The sequence below is a fragment of the Microcaecilia unicolor genome, chromosome 10 (assembly GCF_901765095.1).
Source record: "Microcaecilia unicolor chromosome 10, aMicUni1.1, whole genome shotgun sequence".
In the NCBI taxonomy this organism is placed as follows: domain Eukaryota; kingdom Metazoa; phylum Chordata; class Amphibia; order Gymnophiona; family Siphonopidae; genus Microcaecilia; species Microcaecilia unicolor.
This window is the reverse complement of record NC_044040.1, coordinates 147,879,278-147,902,384: the sequence shown is the minus strand read 5'-3', so window position 1 is coordinate 147,902,384 and position 23,107 is coordinate 147,879,278. Positions and strand designations below refer to the sequence as shown.

The 23,107-nt window shown below is 42.3% G+C and overlaps 1 protein-coding gene across 3 annotated transcripts in view; it reads left to right on the top strand.

Annotated features, from left to right (window-relative positions):
- Window positions 1-23,107, top strand: part of SAP130 (Sin3A associated protein 130) — a 119,141-nt gene that overhangs the window by 38,241 nt on the left and 57,793 nt on the right. For 2 of the 3 annotated variants that reach the window (XM_030216398.1, XM_030216400.1), the window contains exons 2-9: window positions 2,098-2,215; window positions 9,347-9,588; window positions 11,016-11,174; window positions 11,679-11,790; window positions 13,073-13,200; window positions 13,354-13,478; window positions 16,810-16,960; window positions 18,968-19,058. In XM_030216398.1, the coding sequence (XP_030072258.1) occupies window positions 2,098-2,215; window positions 9,347-9,588; window positions 11,016-11,174; window positions 11,679-11,790; window positions 13,073-13,200; window positions 13,354-13,478; window positions 16,810-16,960; window positions 18,968-19,058 (1,126 nt within the window). The remainder of the gene's footprint in view (window positions 1-2,097; window positions 2,216-9,346; window positions 9,589-11,015; window positions 11,175-11,678; window positions 11,791-13,072; window positions 13,201-13,353; window positions 13,479-16,809; window positions 16,961-18,967; window positions 19,059-23,107) is intronic. The other variant, XM_030216399.1, reaches the window with a different exon arrangement.

Sequence of the window (23,107 nt, the reverse complement as noted above, 5' to 3'; positions counted from 1 at the left end):
TCGATGTACCGGTAGTATTTTAGAGGTTTGGTCTGGTAACTTTAAAACAATACAGGAACGTAAGACCTTTGAAGTCAGAATGATTGAATATTTTGACACCCAACAGACAGGACTTAACAAGGATCTGGGTTTTCTAGCCCATTATAAACCATAAAGTTGTATTGCTCTATTTATCACCCTCCTCTCACCTATCCACCCCCATCCTGTTAGACTATCACTGAAATGCTTTGATGTTCCCAGGCATACCTCCTACCCACACCCACCCTGTTAGACTATCAATGAAATGCTTGGATGTTTCACTTATATATACTGTCATCTACCACATTTTCTTATTTCCGATCTGACGAAGAAGGGCAACCTTCGAAAGCTAATCAAGAAATGTATTAAATTATGTCCAATAAAAAAGGTATCATCTTATTTTCTTTCCCATGTTTTATTTTGTTTGATTTCTATTGATTACCTTTGGTCAGTCTGTGAATTTTTTAAAGAAAGACATGCAATAAAATACGAGAAATTTGACAAAGAAATGTTTTCCTCAGTGTTTTTGTTTATATATTATATACAGGTAACTTATTTTGTACCTGGGCAATGAAGAGTTAAGTGACTTGCTCAGAGTCACAAGGAGCTACAGTGGGAATTGAAAACAGTTTCCATGGTTCTCAGGCTGCTTCACTAACCAATTAGGCTACTAGGGGGCACTCAATGAAGCTACATGGATATACTTTTTAAAACAAAATAGGAGGAAATATTTTTTCTCTCAACAAATACTTAAGCTCTGGAACTCTTTTCCAGAGGATGTAGTAATAGCGGTTAGCGTATCGGGGTTGAAAAATGTTTGGACAAGTTCCTGGAGGAAAAGTCTGTCTGCTATTGAGAGAGACATGGGAAAGCCACTGCTTGCCCGGGGGATTGGTAGCATGGAATGTTGCTACTATTTGGGTTTCTGCCAAGTAGTTGTGACCTAGATTGGCCACTTTTGGAAACAGGATACTGGGCTAGATGAAGCATTGGTGTGACCCAGTATTGCTACTCTTTTATGTTCTTATGTATCTCTGAATTAAACACTTATATTTAGCAATGCTGGATATTAATGAGAATCAATAAGTTTACTTTCATGGTCTAGTTGTAAGTGGAAATGGCTGGTTATGGTAAAGAGACTTGGGGGCTCATTTTCAAAGCACTTAGACTTACAAAGTTCCATAGGGGGTTATGTAAAAGTGCTTTGAAAATAGTCTCCACATATATTTTTGTTTGTTTTATTACAAGGATATAGCCAAATCCCACAAAGCCAAAAGGTCCAGCAGTACAGTATTAGGAAATAGGCTTCTTGGCTTTCCTCTTTTTTTTTTTTTTTTTTGTAGTAGATGTGTGTATCTTACAAGGCCATGTCTAATGATCCAGTTTTTATAGAGGAGCTTTTATTTGCACACTTGACAGCTTCTCCATGTGATAGCTGTGATAATTGTTTCTGTCCAGTGTTTGAACTTGAGAATGTGACTGGCTTTTGTACTCCTGTGCTAAGTCTCCTGGAATGTTTGAAACATAAGAGCATAAGACATGCTCTGTTGGGTCAGACCGAACGTCTGTGTAACCCAGCATCCTGTTTCCAGCAGTGGCCAGTCCAGGTGAAAAGTACCTGGCAGGATCCTAAAAAGTAGCAAGATTCCATTCTACTTAACCCCCCCCCCCCTCCCCCCCGTTAAGCAGTGGCTTTCTCCAGTTCTACTTTGTTTATGGACTTCTTGGAATTTATCCAAACCTTTCATAAATCCAACTACCCTAACTGCTGCTTATACTATGTTCTCCAGAGGTTAACTGTGCATTGAGTGAAAATATTTTCTTCAAATTTGTTTTAAATGTACTACCTAGTATTTAGCATCCACCAGATCCCAAAGAATAGATTCATTTCTTGCTGCTTACCCCAGGTATAAGAGGTAGCTGTTCCACATATACCTGGCTAATTATTTATGGACTTTATTGTTTTTCAAGAAACTTGTCTAAAACCATTTTGAAATTCAGTTTTGTTAGATGTGTTGACCACATCTGGCAACAGATTCCACAGTCGTGCTTTTCATAGCCTTTTATCTTGTTCCCTAGGTGGAAATGAGCTCCCAGCAGTTTACTCGTTCTGGAGTCACTGTCTCAGGACTGGTATCAACACAGCCCCAGATCACCAGTGCTGGGCCTACAGGGGGATTGATCTCATCAGCATCAGGTATCTTCTAATATGACTTTAAGCTGCTCTAAAGGCAGTATTGTCCTTATGCTATTGCTGTTACTCTTGGTCTGTGCACTAATTAGGATAATATATCTGTGAAGGATGGATACCGAGAAGGTACATTTTCTGATAGTGCTTCCCAGTTTACTTTTATTACTTTTATTTTTGCTGTTCATCACTTTGCATGGTTGTAAATTGTGAAGCCAATATTTAATCTAAGCATCAACAAATATATAATAATAAAACAAAAAAACGATGAATAGTTGCTACAGCCTGCAACACTCAGCAGTGTTGGACACTTTTAAAACCTCTAAATAATATAATCAAAGCTACCCATACTCTTATTTTAACAGGGTTAACAATCCATCTATTACTGCACCATCATCCAACCAGCCAACAAAAGATCATAAACCCAGCTCACAAAACACTCTGTCTTTACCAGACCAGTCCAGGATGTATGGATTATGCCTGTCAGTCAGCAGCTGAGGTGAGACTAGTGAGCTGCAAGCACTGCACTATTGAAGGCACTGTGCAGCCATAGCTCATCAGTATTCTGTCTCCAGCAGATCTGGGCTAGTGAGGCAGCCTCTGGGTCCAGTTGGAGAACTGGTCCACCCAGTTGAGCTTTGCTAGATGAAGAGGAATTCAGGACATCTGAGCCTCAGGGGATATTTGGGGATTCCAAGTCTTCTCCCTGTCAAGCCAGCTGGGTAATTTGGAGTTAATTAGTTCCCCAGTAATTTTATTTTCTCACCAAAAAGTATAGGTTCTCCCTCTAAAGGAACACCACCTTTTTGTGGTGGAGGGGCTTGTGTGTTTCCATAATTCAGAGGGCTATGCTGTAGTGCCACCCATATCAGACAGGCCTCTGAGGAGAAACCAGTCAGTGTGTACCAAACCTGCTGGAGGACCAAGATAGTGCCTAAAGAGGTTGTGTTGGACAGAGCTCCATGATCCAGAGTTCTTCCATTTCCGAGATGGGAAAGAGAAGGGAAAACCCCAGATTTACCCTTTCATGCCGGAGGGCCCTTCCCTCATTGGCAGGCCAGCACTATGACTTGTCTATTCGAAATACTGCAAACAAAATACACTGGATATAAACTTCCAGTGCTTCAGATATCCAAACATTCATCGAAAATAGCAGGAAGAAGACCTGAAAATCCCAAAGTACTCAGTGACAATGCACAAAAACTATTCTAGTACCAAATGAGCAGTTGCTTTATCATAGGCTGAAAACCTCCTGCAATATTTAATGTTTCATTTTTTATCTCGTGTGCTATAGTGGATTTTAACACAGGGTATTGTGCATATGCAAGTGTCATAAATAAATTTCAAAGAAAATTGGTTTAAAACATCTAAAGGCACTTAGCTTTTCAGCTCCCAACAGGGACCCATTTCGCCAACCAGCTTTATCAAGGGAGACTAAATGTAAGCATGCCGACATACACCTCAGAAGTCCATTTGCTGTTAATCTCTGGACATTTTTTATTTGACACTTGTATTTGCAAAATACCCTATTTTAAAATCCTTTATAGTGCACAATTTGGTACTAGAACCGTTTCTGTACATTGTCGCTGAGTGTTTTGGGCTTTTGAGATCTTTTCCTTCCTGCTGTTTCTGATGAATGTTTGGGTATTTGAAGCACTGGAAGTTTATATCCACAGTATTTTTTTGAAGTAATTCAAGAGGTCTATGGTTCAGTTTTTCTTTTAAAGTATTCAAAATACTGAACATTCCAGGCTGTACGTTACCCTTAAGGGGCAGATTACTTGGAACTACTTTTCTCTGTCTCCATTCGCTGGTTGATGGGCCTAACCCATTAGTCTGGACTGGTCTGGTATGATTAAAGGAAAGAAAATTATCAGATAAGAACTTAATTTTTCTGTTCTTATCCTCACTGAAAGTACAGGTGGTGGCTCTGGTACCTTAGTGATCATTCAGAAGGAACATCAATAGGTTCCCATCCAGATGTATATTTCCTTAAAGGAGTCTTGCAGGCATTGCTGGCTTCACTTTCTGAACCTCTTGAGAAAATATCCTTAAAGGATTTAAGGCTGAAATATATGACTTTTTGGTGGCAATTTCTTTGGCCAGGAGGATTTCAGGATTACAAGCCGTATCCTGCTGAGATCCCTTTTTGCATTTTATAGAAGTAGGAACATCAATTCATATGGTTTCCTCCTTTCTGCACAAAGTGGTATCAGTTTTTTATATAATCAAGTAGCCACTTTGCCCTCCTTTCAAAGGGAAGATTGGGGGGAAGGAATTCAAGTGTCTAAAGTGTTTGGATGTATGTAGAGTAATGTGTTATTTAGAAATGACTGAGTTTCGTACATCTGACAGGTTTTTGTGCTCCTTGGTGATACCAGGAAAGCTGAAGCAGACACAAAAGCCAACCATTGCTTATTGGCTGAAAAGTGATTGCTTTGGCCTATCTTCTCAAATATCAAGAAGTTCTTAGGACTCTTTCAACCAGAGAAGTGACAGCTTCTTGGGCCAAATTGCAGTCCATTTTCCAGGAACAGGTTTGTAGAGCTGTTGCCTGGTCTTCCTTGCATTCCTTTAACAAATTTTAAAGTCTAGATGAGAGAGCAAGGAAAGTAGTTGTGTTAGAGCTGGAGTCTTGTGGTAGGCGTTTTGTTTTCCCACCCGCTGTAATAATTGCTTTGCTACATCCCATATATTCTGGACTAGTCTGGTTAAGAGGAAAAGGAAGGAAAAATTTGTCTTACCTGCTAATTTTGTCTCCTTTGAGTCCAGTCAGACCAGTCCAGACACCAACCTTGTAGCTGGAGAAAGGGTTCATTTTTGTATATCCAGTACAATCTCTACCCAGGATTTCACTCGGGGGCAGTTTATCCAAATGGTTTAGTTTTGTACATACTATGACAGGAATGAACCTCTCTCCGGTCTCAAATTTTACTGCTTATACTCACCCTAAAACTTGAATTGTATTTATTTATTTGTTGCATTTGTACCCCACATTTTCCCACCTATTTGCAGGCTCAATGTGGCTTGCATAGTACCATCAAAGGCGTTTGCCCAGTCGGTGGATAGCAAATACAAAGTTGTATAGTGATCGTATGAGGTATAAATGAAGGGTCGGAATGGATGAAGATCGTGTGATGTCCTGTTCAATCATAGTCATGCTGTGTTGGTAGGTGAAGAGGGTTACATGGGGTCGTTGGGATAGGCCTTTTTGAAGAGGTAGGTTTTTAGTGATTTCCTGAAGTTCGTGGATTGTTTTCACAGCTTTTGGGAGCCCATTCCATAGTTGTGCGCTTATGTAGAAGAAGCCGGCTGCGTAAGTTGTTTTGTATTTCAGTCCTTTGCAATTTGGGTAGTGTAGGTTTAGGTAGGATCTTGACAATCTGACTTTGTTTCTTATTGGTAAGTCTATAAGGTCTGTCATATATCCTGGGACTACGCCGTACATGATTTTGTGGACTAAGGTGCAGATTTTGAAGATGATCCGTTCTTTGATTGGGAGCCAATGCAACTTTTCTCGGAGGGGTTTGGCACTTTCGAAGCGTGTTTGGCTGAATATCAGCCTGGCTGCTGTATTTTGGGTGGTCTGGAGTTTTTTTTATGAGTTGTTCTTTGCAGCCTGCGTAGATTCCGTTGCAGTAATCTGCATGGCTTAGGACCATTGATTATATTAGGTATTGAAAAGTTGCTCTTGGGAAGAAAGGTTTTAATTGTTTGAGCTTCCACATTGAATAGAACATTTTCTTTGTTACAGAGTTTACTTGGCTCTCGAGGGTAAGGTTGCGATCGAGTGTGACAACGAGTATTTTCAAACTGTCCGAGGTAGGGAGGGTATGTCCTGGAGTATTTATGGTTGTGGGTTTGTATTTATTATATGGAGAGGAGAGGATGAGGCAATTGTGTTTTTTTGGTGTTCAGTTTCAGTTGGTATGAGTTTGCCCAGGAGTCCATGATGTTCAGACTATCGTTGATTTTGTTGGTTATTTCTGTCAGATCATGTCTGAAGGGGATGTATATTGTAACATCATCTATGTAAATGAATGGGTTAAGGCCTCGGTTGGATAAAGGACTGTGCCAGTGGAATCATCATCATGTTGAAGAGTATTGGTGATAATGGTGATCCTTGAGGTACTCCGCAAACTGCTTTCCACGGTGGTCATATGTTTGACTTTGATTTTACTTGATAAGTTCTGGTGGTTAGAAAGCCTTTGATCCAGTTAAGTACGTTTCCTTCAATCCCGAAGTGGCCTAGTATTCTTAGTAGTATGTTGTGGTTTACCATGTCGAATGCGCGCGACATGTCGAACTGGAGGAGGAGTATGCTTTTGCCTGTGGCAATCTCCTGCTTGAATTTGGCCAGGAGGGTGACTAGGACAGTTTCGGTACTATGGTGGGATCAGAATCCTGATTGTGAATTATGTAGTATTGAGAACTTGTCCAGGTATTCTGTAAGCTGTTTAGTCACAAAGCTCTCCATCATTTTTACTACTAATGGGATAAACACAACCGGGCGGTAATTGGTGATATCGTTTGTGCTTTTCTTGGCGTCTTTGGTATTGGGGTGAGTAGGATGTTGCCATGTTCGTGTATCAAAGAGAACGTCCTTCTGGAGTTTGTAAGATGTGACACACATAGGCAACCTATCTAGTTGTGTTTTAGAAATTCTTTTCAATCAAGCCTGTGGCACCCAAAATTGTAGAAAATATTTCTGTATCTTTCTGCCACATCATCTTGGTTTTGGGCTGTATTTGATGATACTTGAGGCTCTCTCTCTCTGTCTCTATGCGATTCACAAAGTAATTGCTTGGTACTGACACCTTTATGATTAATGCCTTTCTGATGTTCTTTCTCTTTTACCACTATGTCCATTTTTCTTGCATCTAGCTTTTTATCTGTTGGGATAGGGATGTCCCAGGTGATTTTTTTTTTTACAGTTCTCGGGGTCATTATTCCAGTGTTTATCTGGTACAGTGATGTAATGTTTACATAGTTTCCAGTGAAAGAGACATGCCATCAGCGCTTCACAGCCAGTTATGAGGTGAATAACTGTTTCCAGCACGTTCTTACAGAATCTACACTTTTAGAGTGAACCAGTTATTTCTATGGTTGCTGTGAACCATTTTGTTTGCAATCTGCTTTCCTGAGCTGCAAATATTAATCTCTCATTCTTAGGTTTCTGTTCTCCTCCTCTTAACCATTCATGTGTCCAGGGCTTGACCCATATATAGTTCCTAGAACCGATATACTCATATCACCCCTCTTCTCAGGTCACTTCATTGGCTTCCAATCAGATACCGCATACAGTTCAAGCTTCTCCTTCTTACCTACAAATGCACTCAGTCTGCAGCCCCTCATTACCTCTCTACCCTCATTTCCCCTTACGTTCCCGCCCGTAATCTCCGCTCACAGGACAAATCCCTCCTCTCAGTACCCTTCTCCACCACCGCCAACTCCAGGCTCCACTCATTCTGCCTCGCCTCACCCTATGCTTGGAATCAACTTCCTGAGCCCTTACACCAAGCCCCCTCCCTACCCATCTTCAAATCCTTGCTCAAAGCCCACCTCTTCAATGTTGCTTTCGGCACCTAACCTTTATACCTTTCAGGAAATCTAGACTGCCCCTATTTGACTGACTGTACATTTGTCCTTTAGATTGTAAGCTCCTTTGAGCAGGTACTGTCCTTCTATGTTAAATTGTACAGCGCTGCGTAACCCTAGTAGCACTTTAGAAATGTCAAGTAGTAGTAGTAGTAGTAGTTGACCCATATATAGTTCCTAGAATGATACTTTATATTTTCCACTGTATTTGTGCATTTGCCCCTTGTTTTTCCTTGTTTGCTGATCAACTTCTTGTGAGGAGGAACTTGTGGCTCTAGTTTTCCTAAGGAAACACTTAGCTAATTTAAACCTCAGAATTTTCTTCAGATTTTTTTATATCGAGAAATTTAGTTTGTCTAGTCTTCATATGCTTTGTTGAGCTGTGTGACTGCACAGTGCCTTTTTACAGTGCAGAACTTGCAGCTTATTGGTCCCTGTCTCCATCTGTTGGCTGATAGTCATAACCTATATGTTCTGGACTGGTCTGATTTGGACTCACTGAAAGAAATTTAGCAAGTAAAACCCAGAGTTTTCCCACATGTTCCATCCTTCCAAGTTATGTACTGTCTGTACAGGAGTCCTCCACCTACATGCTGATCAGTGGGTGGTGCTGTTTTAGTATCACATTTTCAGTTGCGAGGGACAGGCAGATTCCATGCAGAGGTTGCCTGCCTCTCGCTACTGAAAATGTAATACTTAAACAGCACCCCCCCACACACACACACCCTTTGCTGACTGGGAGTGTAGGTGGAAGATTCCTGCATATCTTAGAGAGAACATTGCTTCCAAGACCACCATAGACCAAAGGAACAAATAGACCTGGAGAAATATCCATGTATTTACTTTCTGGAAGTCATATAACTCAAGCCTGTGTTATTGTGGAATGCTGTCCTGTTTGACCGCTACCGAGAAAGTTGTAGCCCTGCATTTTGATTTCAGGCTGACTTGAACCAAGAGAACCTGCAGCATAGCACCCTGACTTGATTTAAACATTGTACTCTAATTTTGTATTATCCCATATTCTGCATCATATAAGATTGGCCGTTTGCGCTCATGGTCTCAACAAACAAATTGAGGACAGTGGTGTAATTTCTGCCCAAGCAGCCTGTGTAGTGCAGGAGGGCTCAGGGGCTAATGGCCCTCCTCTATCTCCTGGGATGGAGTTGCACCACTCCTGCTTTGAGGCCCTTTCCAGTATTTTGCTTAGGCACCCCTAATTTGAACTACCAGTGGGCAAGAAGTTCAAACCTCACATGGGCCACTGAAGAGAGCCAGTATAGTCTACAAAGCAAAGAGCAGCACCGATCCTTGTTGAACACCTCAATTACCATTCTTTTGTGTTAAACCTCAGAAGGTAGAACTGAATAGCATATGTGAAAGCTGGCCACACTAGCAGAAAAAGATTGTTAAAAGGCACTTGAATTAGTATAACAGTGAAATATTGAAGGTTAATGATACATTGTGATTGGATCTGTGTAACAATATATGTTTGTGTTGGTGCAATCTCTCTCTCCCTTCCTTCTTAATATATTTTTCCTTCAGCATTATCTGGTGATGAAGCTGGTCGGGAGTCTGAGGTTAATGCCAGGGAACACTTGGGACTCAGCCCCTCTCTCCAATGTCGAGATGAAAAACAGGAGCCTGTGGTGGTCCGACCATACCCACAGGCCCAGATGTTAGCACCACACCACACAGTCCAGCCTGGTGCTCCTGTGACTGTGACAACACAGCCAACCCATCTTGCTCCAGCAGTGCCACTTTCTTTTCCTGAAGGGCTCATGAAGGTAATAGAATTGTTCTGCCTTCATACTAAAACCAGGGTAGAAATGGAAGAAAAGCTGTAGAATTTATTCCATGATGCTATTTTATGAAATACAAAGAGAAATGTGGAAATCTACAAAATGTTCATACAAATTAGTAGTTCAGTGGTCCTAGAGAGTCAAAATTATCAAACACAGATGCATTCAAGGTTCTTAGGAAAAAGACATCAGTTTTGGTCACATTCAACCAAATAATTATATTTATTGCTAGTTTCACATCAGTAGTCTCAAACTTCCTTAAATCTTAACTTTACTTAGCTTATAAATGCTTGTAATATGTTCCTCATAGTGGTGCATGGATTTGAGCTTTCCCCAACCATAGTAGAATTGGAAAAGGTGCAGCGAAGGGCGACTAAAATGATAGTGGGGATGGGACGACTTCCCTATGAAGAAAGACTAAGGAGGCTAGGGCTATTCAGCTTGGAGAAGAGACGGCTGAGGGGAGACATGATAGAGGTATATAAAATAATGAGTGGAGTGGAACAGGTGGATGTGAAGCGTCTGTTCACACTTTCCAAAAATACTAGAACTAGGGGGCATGCGATGAAACTACAGTGTAGTAAATTTAAAACAAATCGGAGAACATTTTTCTTCACCCAACGTGTAATTAAACTCTGGAATTCATTGCCGGAAAATGTGGTAAAGGCGGTTATCTTAGCAGAGTTTAAAAAGGGGTTGGACAGTTTCCTAAAGGACAAGTCCATAAACCGCTACTAAACGGACTTGGAAAAATCCAAAATCCCAGGAATAACATGTATAGAATGTTTGTACGTTTGGGAAGCTTGCCAGGTGCCCTTGGCCTGGATTGGCCGCTGTCCTGGACAAGATGCTGGGCTCGATGGACCCTTGGTCTTTTCCCAGTATGGCATTACTTATGTACTTATTCAATCTCCATATTGTCACCAACAGTGGCCACTGTTTTGCTATTCTTGATTGCTTCAGGATGTATATCTGTTAATTTCTTGAACTTCTAACCTCATGTCACACTGAAAATGGGTTTTACAGAGAGAGACACGCTCACTCCCCACCGCATTCTGGGACTGAATCCAATTAGTATTTGGTTGAATACGAGACTTTACACACGTGTCCTTTTCCTCCTTACCTTGAATACATCTGTTTAATAATACTGACTTTTTGGGATCACTGTGTTACTAGGCTGTTTTATGAAATGTATTCTGTTCTTTTCATTTGATATTGGATGTAGCATCAGGTAGGCAGAGAGGCCTGTGGTGTTTTGGTGGATATCAGAAGTTTAAGCTGACTGCTTGTTAGTGATCTTTCATGCATTCTGTTTTGTTTCTGAAGCTTTTGATTAGAAACTCTTGAAGCCTACAGTAGAAAGCGAAGGATGTTAATATTTGTGAAGTTGTCCATATCCTTATTTCTTACAGCCTCCACTGAAGCCCACCATGCCCAGCCGGCCCATTGCTCCAGCTCCTCCTTCCTCCATCTCTGCTGTGCCTAAGGTCCCTGGGCAGGTGACAGTAACTATGGAGAGCAGTCTCCCACAGTCATCTGCTATTCCTGTGGCAACTATTAGTGGACAACAGGTTTGGTCTTTCTCCCTGAGCATGTAGTGGTATAATGATGTGTCTAGTGCTGTGAGCCTTTATTTACAGCTACTCAAAGACTCTTTTATCTCTATTTAATAAATCCACCTTACAAAATCTAGAAATTTGAACTAGGGGCCATCCACACGGTGGCATGCAGCACTGCCACTGGGCTGCTCCCAACATAACCATAATGAGAAATTGCAAGGCCTGTCTCATTGACTTATTCTCCTTTCCTACTGCAGCATCAGATGTTACATGTCAGGAGGAACTGAAAAGGAATGAGCACTACTATCTCAGTTTATGTAGTGTAGCATTTACATGTCTTGTAGTGCCTTATAAATAGTTTCTGGAACTTTATAGGTGTTTGCCTTTTTGAATAACTGTGTAGATGTTCTCTGTGTTGAGTACACAGTATTTAAGAGCAGAATGGTAAAACAGAAACTACTTCATGCTCTTTAACTGCATTGCTGTTTAATCTCCACCTTTTTTTCTGTATCTCAGGGACATCCCAGTAATCTTCATCATATCATGGCAGCCAATGTCCAGATGTCCATTATCCGCAGCAGTGCACCTGGACCCCCCTTGCACATCGGAGCTTCCCATCTGCCAAGAGGTAAAGGCAATCTATGGCGCATAGACCGTTATTAAATGGACTTGGGGAAAATCCCCTTTTTCTGGGATAAGCAGTATAAAATGTTTTGTACATTTTTAGGATCTTGCCGGGTATTTGTGACCTGGATTGGCCACTGTTGGAAACAGGATGCTGGGCTCAATGGACCTTTGGTCTTTCCCAGTTTGGCAATACTTATGTACCAGAGGAAAGATAGCTGAAGCTCCATTTTGCATAGGATAATTAGGTAGGAATTGGGACGTCTAGGTCGAGGCATTCACAATTTCCACAGTATTTTATAAAAGCCTCTGTCAAGACATATAAGGAAACCACCAAAGACAAGTTCTTTTGCCAGCATGTAGGGTGGGAACATAAGTTTTACAAGCCCTATATGTTCTCAAAAAAAAAAAAATTGCATCGTGCAACAGCATCTACATATAAGTGCTGGTCATTCCATTTGTAAGTGTTGATTTTTGCTGCCTCTGCACATTAGTGCTTACAGTTTATAAGAATCATCAGGTCGATATTCAGCCCACAGCAGTCAACGTTGTGGGTTTTTTTTTTGGTTTTTTAAAAAATGCTGACCACTATAGGCCAAAGTAGCCCCAGATATTCAGTGCTGGGTAATTTCCAGGCACCAGCATTGAATATCCAGGGGCTGGGTCATTTCCAGGCACCAGCATTGAATATCCAGGGGCTAATTCTTTAGGTGCTAGCCACTGGATATCATTCAGGTCCCCAGCCCATATTCAGTCAGGATCCATATAAGACACTGTTTTTGCGGGTCCCAGCTGAATATTGGCTGAGACCTGCATAAATTCTGGTCAGGTACCCCCCCCCCCCAAAAAAAAAAAATCTAAGCCACCCCCATTTCATCCTCATAGCTCCTCCCCCCTCCAGCCTACCTTTGTTGGGGTCCCTGGTGGTCTGCGGGAAACGAGCAGGAACGATCTGCTATTGAAAATGGCTGCTGCGCCCTTAGCATTTACACAGGTATGCAATCATATGTGCAAATGATTCTATGTATGCATATATAAGCTTTTACAATGACTTCCTTAGTATCATTTCCATATTTTCCAGGGTAATATGAGACCTTAGCAAGCAACTTAGCCCAGGGAAGAGAGGCTGCAAGGTTTTGCTCTTATGAGTTTTTTGGGGTTTTTTTTTTCCCCTACTCACTTAGCAAAGGGGTACATCATAGTTGCAGGGGTTCCCTCTCTGCCCTCTTTTTGGCTGTTTGGATCATATAGTGTGCGGACACATTTTATCATGATTTCCTACTTAGGTGCAGCAGCTGCTGCTGTCATGTCCAGCTCTAAAGTGACAACCGTCCTGAGACCTGCTTCAGCACAGCTACCAAGTGCAGCAGCAGCACAGCCTGTGGCACAGCACATCATTCATCAGCCAATACAGGCAAGTTTTGGAGGTCACATTCAGTTCTTAGTATATTATGTTGATGATCTACATTAGCTTGCTGGTATGTCCCTCCTCTGTTACTACATCAGATGGAATTCTCATGGTCATTGCATTGGCGTGTGTTCATTTAACTTCCTCTTGTGTATGCAGTCTCGACCCCCTGTGACAACCTCTACCACTGTGCCGCCTGCTGTTGTAGCAACGGTGTCAGCCACAAGAGCACAATCGCCCATAATAACTACAACTGGAGCACATTCAGCAGAGCCCGGCCTAAGGTATGTACTTGCTAGGCTCTATGCCTGAGTGGAAATCTGTAACTTGAGTGATAGTTTGCTGCCACGCTCATGTAACTTGCACACCTAATCTAATCCAATCTAATGTAGCGTTTATATTCCGCCAACTCCCTGAATGGGTCCAAAGCAGATAACAGAGAAACCAGCTTAACTAGCAGGGAATATACAATCGATTGATAACTAAGAAATATATATATGTAACTTTAACCTAAAACTTTATTTTTTTAAACATTTTTTTTATTGATCAGTGCTCAGATAGTGAGAAACAGGTGGTACAAATAATAATAAACACATCAAAATAGATGAACAGAACATTACATTAAGTAGATCACATTTTACATTACAGCTTCCTATCTTGTCACAACCCTGTTACTATCCCCTCTTTCTCTGACCTTCAACCCCAACCCCATTGTAACCCCCCAACCTTCCGTAAATCTACATTTTATCACAATAGTTAGCCAGAACATTTAAGCAGTTAAGAATCCATATGCAGCAAAATGTGGTCAAAATGCCTGAAATAAACTGGATCTTCCAGAGCAACTCCCCCAGTGGACCCTCAAATTCCACATCCTCCACCTCCCGAGGAAGTGCCAACTTGGCATACTTGGCCCCTGAGGGCCCTTCCAGACCCTGGGACTCTTCACCTGGTCCTCCACCTGCATTTCTTTTAATAAAAAAAAAAAAAAAGCCCTATTCAGGAGCAAGACAAATTTAGGGGGAAGGGGAGAAATCATGCCACATGAGCACCAGCATCATCTCTGCCTGACTCTTCAACATGCAGAGTCTGAGATGGTGCAAGATCCCGCCAAATCCCCTCCTGCTCCATCAGACCCCAATTCTGTTGGAGCACTCTCCTCTGAAGGAGCGCATTCTTCCAAGGAACGCCACTTCTGCTCCATGGGTGTTCAAGAAGAAGCCAAAGCCGCCTTGGCACTTCCCTGCTTCAACGTGGAACATACATGGCAGAGGCTACTTTATATCCACAGCCAGCTGCTGTGCCCCACAGGCCCTACAGCGTCTGCCCTTCTTAGCTGGTACAGCCTTAAGAATAGCAGACAGTGTTACCTGAATGGTGCAACCCTCAAAAATTCTCCTCCGGAGCCCCGGACCTAGTAGGTCAAAATAGGGGACAGCAAATCTCTCTGCTTTATGCCTTAGGCTCTGGAGCCTTTTTTTTTTTTTTTTATCACGTTTTGCTTGATTACCTGCTTGTCACAGTGGGGAAGCACTTGAGGAACCTCTCACAAACAGCAGGGAAGAGGCCTGAGGCACAAAAGAACATCGGGGGCTCAGAGCCAGTGGACCCCCAGACCAAGGAACCAATACAGCTGGTCTCTGGACAGCAAGGGCTGCTACTTTCTTGCTTTTTTTTTTTTTTTTTTTGCTGCTTTTGTTTTCTTTTTCAGTTGGTGCCAAGACAGCACACCAACTACCAAGTCCATCCACTAAAGAACCAGGTGGCCTGATGACCTTCCCAAACCAGAACTGGGCTACATAGGTGCTCACCTACCATCTGCTGGAGACTGAGAAATACTGACGGGGTCAGGGCTGCACAGTTCCTCTTATAGGTTGATATCACCTAGCTAATGAAAGCTCTTTTTGAGGTGTCTCCTGTCATCTGAAGGTCTCATTTTTTGGTGGCAGTCAGTTCAGCTTGCAGACTCATTGAGCTTCTGGTCTTAGTAGCAGATCCACCTTACACAAGGTTTCATCATAGCGTGCATGTGGAGAACCTAACCAGTCAGTCATCCTGCAAACATTCTTTCTAAAACCTCATGTCTATCCTGGCAAAATCACACTGCACACCTTGGCCTGCAAGTGAGCCTTAGCCTTCCATCTGGAGTAGACTAAAGCCCATAAATAGTCCACCCAGCTTTTTTGTTTCTTTTGATCCAAACAGGATGGGGACAGCCATCAGAAAATGCACAGTCCAATTGGCTAGCAGACTAAAATCTTCACTTACACCCAGGCAAGGCTGACTCTAGAGGGTCATGTCATGGCTCACAGTGTTAGAGCCATGGTTGCATCAGTAGCCCACTTAAGATCAGCCCAATTGATCACATTACAAAGTTACAATGTGATCATCAATCCAAGATCAAGTTTCAAGATTTTATTAAAATTTACTATCCCGCCTAACGGCAAATACTATCTCAGCAGCATACTGTCTAAAATGAGAGGGATTAGACTGGACAGCATACAAAAGGGAAAAAGGGAGAACTCCAGTTTTCAATATAAAAGGGGGGGGGGGTAAAAACAGAAGATATACAGCGCCTATATCAGAGCTCTCAGATTCCGCCGGTTTCATAAGAAAAAATGGTATAGTCATGGGACATTGGAAAATGCATCTTGAAAGAGGTTTAAAGCTCAGATTTGAATAAGTCTATGGAAGAACACAGATGCAAATGAGTAGACAACCCACACATTCACATCTTATTACTGTCTAGAGAAGCATACCTGACACGACAGCTGGTATGGTTTGGTCAAACAGTCCTGCAGAATTTGTTTGGTGTCTAGAATCCAGCTCCACTCTTCTAGGTCCATTTTTCTTCTGTTCCATGCTGCATCCTCACAACAGGAGTGTATATAATTTCAGGTTAATTGTTTCTGGTTGGCCTTGCCGTTGCAAGTCCCTATTGCTTTTGTTTCATTGAGCCTGGTAGCTAGGATTCCCATGTGTGAGCAACGATGTCCTGCTTGTCCTTGGGAAAAAGCAAAGTTACTCATTTGTAGCAGGTGTTCTCCCACCTCCTCTAGGATTTGTATCCTTTTGCTTTGATATTATACTGCTGGTCCTGCTCAGTCACGCTGGGCAAGAAAGCACTCATGCATGCGCAGTGGGATGCTGCCAAAGGCTTCTTAAAACTGTAGAATGCTGGATAGTGTTCACACCAGGGCTCCATCGGTTAACGCCGCCTATATGTGAGAATGTATATCCTACTGTCCTTGAACACCTGCTACAGGTGAATAGCATCACTTTTCAGTTATATTTATAATCATGGGTGTAGCATCTTTAATAGGAGATAGTTGAACTGATCCGCCCTTTGTGATATCAAAGAAACTTTCAACAATTTCAGTTTGTTTAAATTTGAATAATGACTTTACAGACAATTATGAACAAGCCTAGAACTATGGCAACCAATTGAATTCCTTGATAACTTTCATTAATCATTAAATTTTTCTTCCAGAATATACCCTCAGAACAGATTAAAAAAAAAAAAGTTGCTCATTCACACAAGGCAAATGACCAACATATATAATTCATTAAGAAATGTTCAGAGAAGTGATTCCTTGTTTTTGTTTTTGTTTTTTTAAGCAGACCAGCTCTTTCAATCCAACAGCACCCACCTCCTGCAGCAATCAGTATTCAGCGTCCTGCACAGCCTCGCGACACAGCCACACGCATTACTTTGCCATCTCATCCAGCGCTGGGGTCCCAAAAACAGCAACTGCACACTATGACACAGGTATGTGCCACTTCTGGCACCCAGTCCAGAATCTGCCTACTGTTGCTGTCCAGTATGCAATCATCAGAATTGAGATGTCTGCTACTCCAGCCCAATGGCTTAGTGACCGTGCTGTGTAATGCAATTTTTCAAATATGCTTTGATTCCTGAGCTTCTGCTGCTTGGCTGGCTGGGCAGTCAAAATGCTGCAAAGGCAGCATTCACAGCTCCTGGTAGTGTCCAAACTTGGGATGTATGTCTACCAGATTCAGGCAAATGGGTAAGGGTTAAAAATGTTAAAGATCCTAAACTAGTTGTGAATGAGGATGCATGATGCTGTCACCCAGAGTAACAGTTCAGTTTCTGTTGAACCAGAAACCAAATAAAGCACATTTTCTGGCCCAGCAGTTTACTCTTGCATCTACTGAGCATCTGCTTTTGGGATTCGGCTGAATAGCTGTGTATTATCCAAAATATTGTGAAAGGGTTAGAAGGGAAAGTATACTTGTTTGCAAATAATATGATATCTGGACATCCCAGGAAAAGAGAAAAAAATGAAAAAATTGAAGAATGGACTATTTTAAGAAGAAAAAATCCTGAATTTTGGATGGAGACCTCCAAAGATCAAGTACATTTTGAGAGGGAATCTGACAGCCACCAAAAAGAAAAAAGGGTTACCTCTTTTTGAGAAGGCTAATAGTATACTTGTGTGTGTGTAAGAAGAAACTGGGATCAGTGGGGAAGAGAATGAAAATGAGGGGTAATTTGGGGGAGAGGGGGGTTTGAGGAGAGAGAAGAAACTACATTGGAGTTGAGGGATGTATACTCACCAGGGAAGAAATACAATCGCTATATACCTGTCCTCAAAACAAAAAATTCTTGGGGGAAAGGAAGGAGAGCACTTGGTTTTTATCAATAATTTTTTTTTTTGGGGGGGGGGGGAGGTTGATTTGTCTGTGAATGATGTATGCTTTCTTGTCAATTAATGGTGTTCCTTTCTTTTTATTCCTTATATATTTATTTTATTGTACTGCTGATATCCTAACAGGCTAAGTGGTATATCAAGTCTCTTAATTTGAGAAATATATTTACAAAGGGTCATTGATAATTTAGAGGCAGGTTAAAGGGAGGCCTCGTGATAAGTCATGTACAGACAGGTTGAAGGAGCCAAAAGGTGCACTCAAAAAGAAAGGAGGGAATGAGAAACTGTGATTTAAAAAAATACAGTATCTAGCAGGCTTCAATAAAGTATCTCAATGTGTCATCAAATAAAGACACAGGAGGGAAAATCTAAAAGGAATGTGAGAAAACAATTGCAGAATTGAAGCTTAATGACAGGTACAAAAAGATGTTAGTAACAGAGCAGGTGGGGAAAGGACTAGAGAGAGAATCTATTGCATCGCAGTAAGTACCTAGAAATGGGTGAGGGTGGGTGGACTCAGTGGTTTTTTAACCAGTTAACATGTTTCCTCACATATGAGTGAGAGGATAAGAAAATGTCTAGGAGCCAAAACATCATCTGAGAACAAAAATCCTCAGATTTTGAGAGTGGAGTGAATCAAGAACTCATCAGCACTGCTTGGGTTGTGGAGGGGGGAGGAATCCAGGAACGCATCTGTAAAGGTGTGGAGCTTGGTGGAAACATCTTGAGTAGAATGTGATTTTTATATAAATTGCAATCCAGATTTCAGTGTATGGATAGAACTAAGTATTAAAAGTTGGTATAATAAACACTGACTCTCAATTGACTATATTGCCAATACAGCTAGACTGTGTGGCGTTGAAAAGATAATAGGGTATATCTGGTCTCTTACTTTTCATTCTCACGTGGCCTGGGGTTCCATCTAGTCAATCCTCTGATATCTTAGAAGTTGAGGAGCCCATTTTACTTTGGAATGTCAGAGTTCTTTGAGTTCTGAGGGAATATTTAGAGCTATGCAAGACCTCTTTTGATGACAGAATTTGGAATTCTTAGTTATTGTGAGTATTCTGGAACTGAATGTCTGCATTTGAATTGCCTCCCTTCAGAAGACCATCTTCAGTACTGGAACTCCTGTGGCTGCAGCAACAGTTGCTCCTATCCTGGCAACCAATACAATTCCATCTGCAACAACTGCAGGTGAGGCCCTTAACCTAGGACTCCTTGTGTTGGAGATTTTATTCCCCTCCCCTTCCACTTTTATTTTGGACATGATTAAAAATAAGAATGTGCTCTTATTGTGAGTTGGGGACTGGATTTGTTTTGGTCATGTGATTCCCCACACTGTTCTGAAACAGTGCCCAAAAATAGCACCAGAACAGCACGGGGAATTAACTCCCCAATGATCAATGCTATTAACATGCAAATTTAAGCACGTTATTAGCGTTGATCATCAGGGGAAAGTGTGGGAGGATTGTACATGGGCATGTGCTCAGGCATAATCCTTCCACACTTGTTTGACAGATCCAGGCTATCAAAAGCCTGCACCTGTCAAACAGGAGCTTGGAGGTCTGTGGAACCCCTCTCCCTCTGGACAGCCTAGTGCCCCCCCCCCCCCCCCCCCGGGCGCAGAAAGTAACTCCCTAGTGGCCCAGTGGACTACATACCCCAACCCACCCTTGCAGTCTAGTGGCATCTGCACTGGGCAGGAGGAAGGGACTGCTACTTCCTCCTCCTCCATCACTACTACTAGGTACCGGGGAGGGTGTGAGGGGCCGATAAACCACCAGGGAGTTACTTTTTGTTTCCGGGGGGGGGGGGGGGTTTAGGGGTCCTAGAGGTCCATCGGACCTCCATCCCCCTATACCCTCGTGTCACTGCCCTGAGGTGGGGGGGGGGGGGCACTATGCCACCAGGGCCTCAGCCAGGACTGACAGTGGCAGCCCGAGCTGACAGCGAGAGCCCGGGCTGCCCGATATGGACGGAGGGAGGAAGAGCCTTAAACCTAATGCCAGCTCCAAACCAGGGTAGGGTTAAGGTGCTATTTGGCCCATAAGATCAGAGCACAGTGCTCTGATCATACGGGTGGAATACCGGAGAGCTACATTTAAATATATTTTAAATGAGCTCTGCAGCAGTATTCCTTGTGTGCTCACACCAGACACCCTCTGATCATCGACACTGAACATGAACATGGAAAGAGACAGAAAAGAGAAGGACAGGAATACAGAAGATCAGTAGTGGACATGGGTAGGGACTGTGGAACTCAAAGAGGCAGAGCTAGAAAAGAGGGAGATGGGGGACACACTGGAGGAGTAATGGAGGAAAGGAGAGGGGAAATGGGGACACAGGGACACACTGGAGGAGTAGTGGTGGAAAGGGGAAATGGGGACACACTGGGGGAGTAATAGTGGAAAAGGGCAGAGATGGGGAGGGGGGGATAATGTCGAGAAACAGCGGAGATTAGGACAAGGGACAATATTGGAAAAGGGGGGGAGAAGGGTAAATTGGGAGGGCAGATGTCAGAAAAGGGAGGGAGATAGGGACACCAGGAGGGCAGATGGTGAACTTGGGGGTAGGATATGGACATGAACACCGAATAGAGATGGTGGACAGGACATATAGGGGTGCAGAGAAAAGAAAGATGATAGACATGGAGAGAGAAGAAATGTCAGATGGACAGCAGACCCTAGAAAGTCACAATATATAGGAAAGAGACACTGGGACCAAAGTGAATGGAAAAATAAATTGTTCAAACAGAGGCAAAAAAAAGTGTGTTTTATTTTCAACTAGTAAAATAGGCCCGTTTCTGACACAAATGAAACGGGCGCTAGCAAGGTTTTCCTCGGAGTGTGTATGTTTGAGAGAGTATGTGTGAGATTGACTGTGAGAGAGAGAGTGAATGTGTGCGTGTGTGTGAAAGAGAGAGTGAATGTGTGTGACAGAGAGAGAGTGAGTGAGTGCTGGGTGTGAGTGTGTGAGAGAGAGTCAATGTGTGTGACAGAGAGAGAGTGAGTGCTGGGTGTGAGTGTGTCTCCCCTGCCCCCCCTCCAGCCACTCCTCCACTTTAATCAGCATATATTAAATTCCCTCCATGTGCTACAGAAAAGCACCGAGCACATCCAGGGCTTTAGAACATGCTGCAGGATCTGATGTGTGTTGAAGTGGTTGTCTCATAGCAGACTTTTGTCTGGTCAGGCTTAAATGATAAGATACTGCCTCTTGAGGTTCTTTTTTTTTTTGTTTTGTTTTGTTTTTTAATACAGTTGAATTGTTTCCATACATGTGTATGCGGTTTAGAGTTAGTAAGTGCTAGAAATAATTGTTTAAAATATTTAACATGCCATGATACAGAAATCCATTTTTAGGTTCACGTGAAGCATTACTTGCCAATAAAAGTAGCTAGCAGCCCTTCCTCAAGCTTCGGTCCCTTCACCACAGTGCCAAATTTGTACTCCAAATACATCAGGTGGAAAATCTCACTCATTGGCCTTCATTCTCACTCTTTGGGATGGACCACCCTTGGCATTCTGCACTCTGATCCAACATATATCCTTCCCCTCCCTCACACCCCGCTTCCATCAAATAATAAATAAAGCTGTATTGGTGTGGAGTTGCTGTCTAGGATGCACAGCTGATGGCTCTGCCAGTCCTGCCTCTTTTGACATGAACTTCCTATTTTTAAAGTGCAGAACCAGCAGCAGCATGACCTAGACAGTGGGTCCACGTCTTTATGCCACATTTGTTTCAGGGGGAAGCAGCTTGGCTGGCAAGGGGCTAAGGCAGATGTGCCAGTGGCCTGGGGGGGGGGGGGGGGGCATCTGTACAAGTTTGGCCAGGGCCCCATAACTGGTTAAAACGGCCCTGGTTATAACCTCTGCTCTATTTAAAAAAAAAAAAAAAAAAACCTGAGCTCTTCAACCTTAAAAGACTCAGCACAGAGTACCAGGGCTATGGCATACTGAGGCCTTTTTTCTAAGATCCCAAGTAGCAACAAGGCAAACGATCTTCAGACTCCAGCGTGGAAAGAAAACAGCAAATCAGTCCAAGATATCCTTTATTGCAGAATCTCAATCAATGTTTCGCCCAAAAGGGCTGCGTCAGGGGCTACAAAATAATGAACAAACCAAAATTACATATATAAATTAAAAACAATGTAAAATTATACACACAAAAAAAGTAAAAAAAATAATATATAATATAAAATGTGTGAACACCATGACATAAAAATATGTATAATTATAAAACAGGTAATATGGAATGGGAAACCCATGATATGAAATAGATAGCTTAATATAGTATGACAATTATGTACTGATTTGTGAGAAGAATACCACATTACAGTAAATATATAGGACACATTTCTATGTATGTAGTAAGAGATAGGACACATATCTATATTGTACATTCAATATTAACCACACTAAATGGTGTGTAATAATTTCAATCATATATGGCTATGAAAAAGAACTATTATCACATGTGCCAAAGAGAAATGAAAAAATAAAATATGAAAAATAACGTAATGGTAAAAACACTCGTGAGTGAACAGTAAATGATAACAAGGAAATAAAAACCAGCACACTTCCCCCCCCCCCCCCCCCCCCCCCCCACCCCAGCACAAATCCTGCATCTCTCCCTCTCCTCTCTCCATCTGCTGTCTCCTGTTCCCAGGGTCCTCAATAGTACTTCTGCACCGGAGATTGTCAGTCAGCCTTCTACCAACGTCGGGGCCTCTCTTCAGGCGCGTTCTGCCTGTTCTAAAAAACAGGAAATTTACATCAGAGTAGGTGGGATGCGCCTGAAGAGAGGCCCCGACGCTGGCAGAAGGCTGACTGATTTCATTGCCAGTGACGGAAAAATAGTACAGAGGACCCTGAGGACAGGAGACAGCGGGTGGAAGGGAGGGAGAGAAAGATACTGCACTTGTATGAATTCAATGGCAACAGGGTGGCTGGCTGGGACCCCTTTGTGCAAGGGCCTGGGGCAGCTGCCCTCTTTGTCCATTGGTAAAAGCAGCCTTGTTATAACAGAGATGTTGATTGTATAGTAGTGGAGAAACAAATAACCACACAGTTAAAATTTTGGATATGTAGACTTGAAAGAATAGTCCCTCACTCGCATAGTGAAATAAATAAATTAAAGGCAATATATTGTCACATTTATCTGCAATTCCAAGAACAAATCTATCCAAAACAAATGATTCTATTGGCTGCTTGATGGGAAATATCTGCTTTTCCTCACCTGAT